The sequence below is a fragment of the Aegilops tauschii genome, chromosome 7 (assembly GCF_002575655.3).
Source record: "Aegilops tauschii subsp. strangulata cultivar AL8/78 chromosome 7, Aet v6.0, whole genome shotgun sequence".
Lineage (NCBI taxonomy): Eukaryota > Viridiplantae > Streptophyta > Magnoliopsida > Poales > Poaceae > Aegilops > Aegilops tauschii.
Window position 1 is genome coordinate 2,071,048 of NC_053041.3, and position 6,000 is coordinate 2,077,047.

The following is a 6,000-nucleotide window of genomic DNA, read 5'->3' on the forward strand; positions in this document are numbered from 1 at the left end:
TGTAATAGGTGTAAGAAAAGAGGTCATTTACATGTGATTTGCACTGAGTTTTTGCCTTGGGAGCACTCTCCTGTGATGTGTGCGTTCCAGGGCAAGGAGCAAGGGTTCTTCTATATTCCTAATTTCAGCATTGATAGGCAAGCTAGGCTTTACGATGTATGAATACCTATTCTCCTGTGCATACTCATCCTCTTGGACCATCTGCTCGTCGGCGTTGGGAGCAGGCTTTGACAACCAATCCTCGTCTGCCTCCTCATCCTCCTCCACCATTTGTCCGTCTTCAGGCGAAGACCTTTTGATGGTCCTCATAAACTCCTCCACATTATTAGGTATAATTATGTGTAGAGACATACCAGGAGGATACTGCACGTATCTCACCCCCGGAATAGCTGTGAGCTCTCGTTTGACCTCTGGATCCAGCGGGCCGCGTCGAGACCCGTATGAATACCAGCGAGCTCACCGATGAGGATCTGACGACTCCATTGCCTCACGCATCGCCCAGACGAAAACCTTGATACAAGTCACCCCATTGACTGGATCTGGAATTATCCTTCGGATGTCATCCAGCCTCGCATCTATCAACAATTGCAATGCATGCTCCGCCAGAGCTTTCTGCTTGGAAACCAAGAGCAGATCTCCTTGCACTTCTCTAGTAAGACAATGTCATCGGCGGAGAACACCTCCAACAGCGTCGTCATCACCGACGGCGGCCGCGGGATTGGAGGTGGGGAAGGGGGAGGTGCAGGTGGGCTGCTCGGACCGCGGGGGATGCGAAATGAGAGAGAGGGATATTTCGTCCCCTTTTTTTAGACAAATGACCCAGCCGTCCTAAACTGCATTGTTGCCACCTTAGTAACCTAATCTAATACTAGCCGAAATACATGGACATGCAAGTATGAGGGAAACTTCCAGAAACATGCATGTATGCAAAACACAAATATGCGTATTCCGACAGACCACGTGGGGATTAACGTGCGAATACTCAAAACAAATGAACATGATAAGGGCGATGAATAACCGGAGTTTCTTGATCTGATCTTGGAGAGTGCCTCTATTTGTAAGATTTTTATGAGACCTACGATCCACAAGTGACACAAATAGAACTCCACAAGCACTCTACTAAAATTAGTTGACTTAACACTGCCTATTTTGGGGTTTCTTTTCTCTCCGCGCAAAAAGTCGCCACTACTTATCTCTTGTAGTCATCCATGATCTTTATATAGAAGTGGAGATAGTTGTCTCCTTGCAGGGAGCACCTCTATTTATAGGACTGTCAATTACAAGACCGACGACTCAATCATGTGACATGTGACACCAACCAAGCTCCACAACACTATGTACTAAGATTAACATACTCCACTATTTGAGATTTCTTTTCTCTCCAACCAAAATATCTCCACTACTTATCATTGATCTTTTGACATAGCCTTTTCTTTTGACGATCAATCAAAAAGAGAAAAGAGAAAGAGAAATCTCACAAAGTAAGTCTAGACACGTAGTACGTGTTGGGACACGTTTTTAAGTAACCAAGAAACAAATTGGGGTTCGTGAGGGTCCGTCGGGAGTGGCGGTTGGTTACCACTCCAGCTGGAAAGGAAGCTACCGGACGCACGTCTCGAGAGATCTCCATGCATGCACGCTACCTGTCGATCGGACTTGGCGGTTACCAACCAACCGCCAAGAACCTTCCCGGCCTCTCCTCCTCACTCCCCAGCCGCCTATTTCACCACTCCCCCTCTCGCCGGCGCCGCCGCCCAATCCGCCCCACCACTCGCCACCGCCGCCCCTGCCAACTGCAGTGCCGATGCGCTGCTGGTAGATGAATGTGGAGTGCCTTCACTCTCCGCACGCTCCATCGTAATGGCAGACCACCAGCAGCAGCAGCAGCAGCCCCCGTCGTCCGCCTGCACCAACTGCGGCACCGAGCGCGCCGTCGTCTACTGCACCGCCCACGGCGCCCGGCTCTGCCTCGAGTGCGACGGCGCCGTGCACGGCGTCAACCAGGTCACGTCCCTCCACCCGCGCGCCCCGATCTGCGACGCCTGCGGCGTCGCCCACGCCGCGATCCGCTGCCAGATGGCCGGCAACCGGTCCGCGCTCTGCGGCGCCTGCGCCGACCGCCTGGCCGCGCCGGACGGCGCCCCCATCGTGGAGGAGTACACCGGGTGCCCCTCGCCCGCCGAGATGCTCCGCATCCTCTCCGTCGAGGCCCCCTCGTCGCAGGAGGACTTCGACGCCTGGCTCGCCGAGAAGCTGCCCGAAATCATGCAGGAGGTTCAGGTACCTCAACATCTAATACTGTGCTTGGTTAATTTGCAAATTTCACTCCTCCTTTTTTGCTGCAATTGAGAGACACACTCACTCTCCCTGATGATCTTGTCTTGTGTGCCAATTCTTACATGGACAGTTTGATTGCGTGATACATTCTATTCTTGTGTGTGATCCACTGACTAAATTCAGTGGGTAGCTGCTATGTATCGATCAAGGGAGAATGATCACAATCACATACAAAGTGAGTGAGAGTGAGTGGGTGAGAATGATGACAATATATGGAGTGGGGAGTGTGCTATCTGTCTGTGATGTAAAACAATAATAAGGAAGATCTCTTTCGTGATACATGGATGTAATGGTGGATCGATGATTAATGATGGGTACCATGCATATTCAGTTCTCCTCTGAAAGATTGCTCAGTTTTTGTGGTGCCAAGCTTGGATCTTTGTCTGACTGACATGACTGAGATTATCTTCTAATCGCTATTTAACGCATATGTTGGTTAGTTTGACTGTATAAACCACACAAAAGAGCCAAAAAAACTAGATAAAAATGCAGACACATATGCTACAGAACCAGTGAGAAGCCTGAACAACAAAAAGCACGCCTGAAGGGGTTTTTTTTTTTACAAAATGTGGTAATTTGAGCATGAAAAATGTGCTGTTGCAGTCTAGCTCTTTCAAGGAAAACAGGGGACTGCTACATACTTCATATGGGCGGAGGCTAATTGTCAATCTTCCAATTCAGGAATCTGAAAATAACTTTCATTTAGTAATGGAGTATATGATAGAGAAATTATGCCTTTCCCTAATTGAGAAAATTGTACAGGCATAACTGAATCAACTAAAAACCTTCCATCATTTCTAGCACACAATTAAAGCCAACAATGCTAGCTACAAGTGCATGCCAAGATAGCTTTCGCTGCCTCGAGGAATCGACGGCTAATTACGATTGAATATCTCTTTCTTACCTCTTAACTAGGATGGCGCATGAGTACTCATTCTGTTAATTTGTCGTGCACTCTCTCAATACATTCATGCAGGATGGACCTCAGATATGCGATGCCAGTGGAACAACAACAACAATAGTAGGAGATCAAAGAGGCACCAGCAGCAGCAGCTTCGGCTGTGATGATTGGAGCAATGCCTGCTCAACTTCTGGGCTTGAGAATACTAATGGAGTATTTGTTGGAAATCACTCAGCTGGGCCTTCACTCCCTTTTGAGGTACATATACACATACAGACCACTCACTCCCTCATGCAATTGCAGTGCTAATTAGCACAATTAATTATTTGCAACCCAGTTATTATTCGACGATCACAATAACATTGCGAACTTGGTTTAATTTCTTCACAGCAACAGCAGCACCTGCCACCATCGATCTGCCAATTCCTCTCATCATCATACTCATGTTATAATCCATCCTCCTCATCATGCCAGCCGGTCATGACATCGACTACTCTTCTCCAATCCATGGGAGGCAACGATCACCATCCGTCTTATCTCCTCGATGGCTTCCCTACTTTCTGCCCTTCCATGCCCCTAATGTCGCCACCGCCACCACCGGAGAACGGCACCAGCTGTCATGACGCCAACCAGCCATCGCAGATGCTGGCCACGGATGAGCAAGCGGCGGCGGCTCATCACCAGCAAGATCCAAGCACCATTGCTAAGAAGCGAGAGGAAAGGGACAGGGCCAAGCAAAGGTACAACGAGAAGAAGAAGAATAGAAAGTAAGTCTGAATTATTATTTTCAATTGACAACTCTTTAATATGCAGATGTTTTTTTTCAGTTGATTCGAGTTTGGGTTTCAAATTTGAATTTTGATGAATTTTGCAGGTTCTGCAAGCAGATCATGTATGCCTCCCGCAAAGCGAGGGCAGACACGCGGAAGCGGGTCAAGGGCAGATTCGCAAAGGCTAGCAATGAACACCAACACATACTACACTCAGATGCAGGATAAATTCACGAGCGATTAGGTCGATTTTTTCGTTCTTTTTCTCTTTTTTCCATTCGTTTTACATATAGACAGTGCATATATACACAAAAAAGCAAACATTTTTTGTAGTTACATCTTCATTTTTGTCGATGTAAAATAATATCTCAATATTACAGTCGATCATGCCTAGGTAGACCACTCTTCTCCACACCACACAAATACATTATACATAGCTCTAAATTTGTGGAGAAGGCTGTTGCACCTTAGATCTTAGCCCTTTTCTCAGTTTTTTTTTGGCATTTCTTCTTTCCTTTTTGATAGTTTTGTGCTCATTCTTTTTACATAGATAGTTTTGGGACACATTCTTCTTAGGGAGGTACTTATAGGAACTGGTACCAAGGTGTAATAATTCAGCCCTTGTCTATGTGTACATTCATTATTCTATCTTTGGCCTGAATAAATAGAATAATGGATTTTCATGTGTTTGTCAATACTATCTGATTTTGGTGAATGTATTCTCTGAAAGTACTGTTTCTTGAAAAAGAGAGACAAATGACTCACCTAAAAGTACTGCAGTCTCTATTACTATCAATCGATTTTGTTATTTTGCCCAGAACTCCACAAATGTCATTTCGATCTGAAATTTTGCAGGCAATTAGAACATTCATCAAGGTTCATCACAAAAAAATCAGTTTTTTTTTACTATTTTTTTCGATTTTACTGTTCATGCAGGAGCATATGAGCTCGGGATCAAAAGAGCACTTTTGCTCTTCTCTATACTACTTAACAATAACCTAAGGTTTTATCTTTCACTTGGTTTTCGCCCCACCACCCCTTCGTCCAACCTCCAACCCCCCATTGATTTTTCCTGGTTTTTCATCCCTGCTGGTTTTCATCAAACCAATATTTGATAAACCAATAAACCAAATCAATCTATGGTATGGCAATAAATTCACGGTCAGTAAATAAATTGTTTCTTATGGTAAAACCTGGTACATGCTAGACATCTTTGGTAACCCAATAAATTATAAAATAAATGTTAATAAATCTCTTATATTTGATAACCCAATAAAGCAGAATAATCATGGACACATACCTATTTTATCAGTTTAAGAAGTAGCTGGAAAAATCTATATTTTATAACCAAAACCTAATCTTATTTTCTCTATTTGCTTTGCATCGAGATTTGTCCCATATGGTCCTCTTTTTATGTCGATAAATACTTGCCCCCCATGGCAACGCATGGGCACATACCTAGTGCGAAACAAACAAACATATATGAATTTATCTTTTCACAAATGTTTGTATTCTAAAGGTTTAAGAGAACTAAAGAAACAAAATAGGGGGAAAATATACTCATTTTTTATTTGTTATAAAGAAGGCAATTTTTGTGTGTAATTGTGGCCATTTTTCTTGCTATTTTAAAATTGTGTTCCATAAGATGAAATTGGGTCAACATTTATGACCCAGAACAAAAAATAATATTGGCCATAAAGTATTTGCTGGAGGCAGGATTAATTAAATTTTAATATTAGGGAGAGCCCGTTGGAACAAAAATCTGAAGAAAAAAATGTACTGCACACATGTATATCAGGAGCAAATTAATTAAACTTGTACCCCAGTGTACTGAGCCAGTGAACTAAATGGGCTTAGTTGTTAACTGTATGTGTCACTCCATCAGTGAGAAAATCCAGTTAACTGACTGGTATAGTTTTGAACCTTCTTGCCTGCCTTCAGTTCATACCTTCAGTTAGCTTAGTGAGTTGTGGTTTGTTTTAAAACTGGGAT

The 6,000-nt window shown here is 44.0% G+C and overlaps 1 protein-coding gene across 1 annotated transcript; it reads left to right on the plus strand.

Annotated features, from left to right (window-relative positions):
- Positions 1-1,686: 1,686 nt before the first annotated feature.
- Positions 1,687-5,719, plus strand: LOC109750165 (putative zinc finger protein CONSTANS-LIKE 11). Its single transcript, XM_045231057.1, has 4 exons — positions 1,687-2,280; positions 3,314-3,496; positions 3,629-4,005; positions 4,113-5,719. Exons 1-4 carry the CDS (start codon positions 1,861-1,863, stop codon positions 4,234-4,236), a joined length of 1,104 nt encoding a protein of 367 aa, XP_045086992.1. The 5' UTR covers positions 1,687-1,860; the 3' UTR covers positions 4,237-5,719.
- Positions 5,720-6,000: the final 281 nt, after the last annotated feature.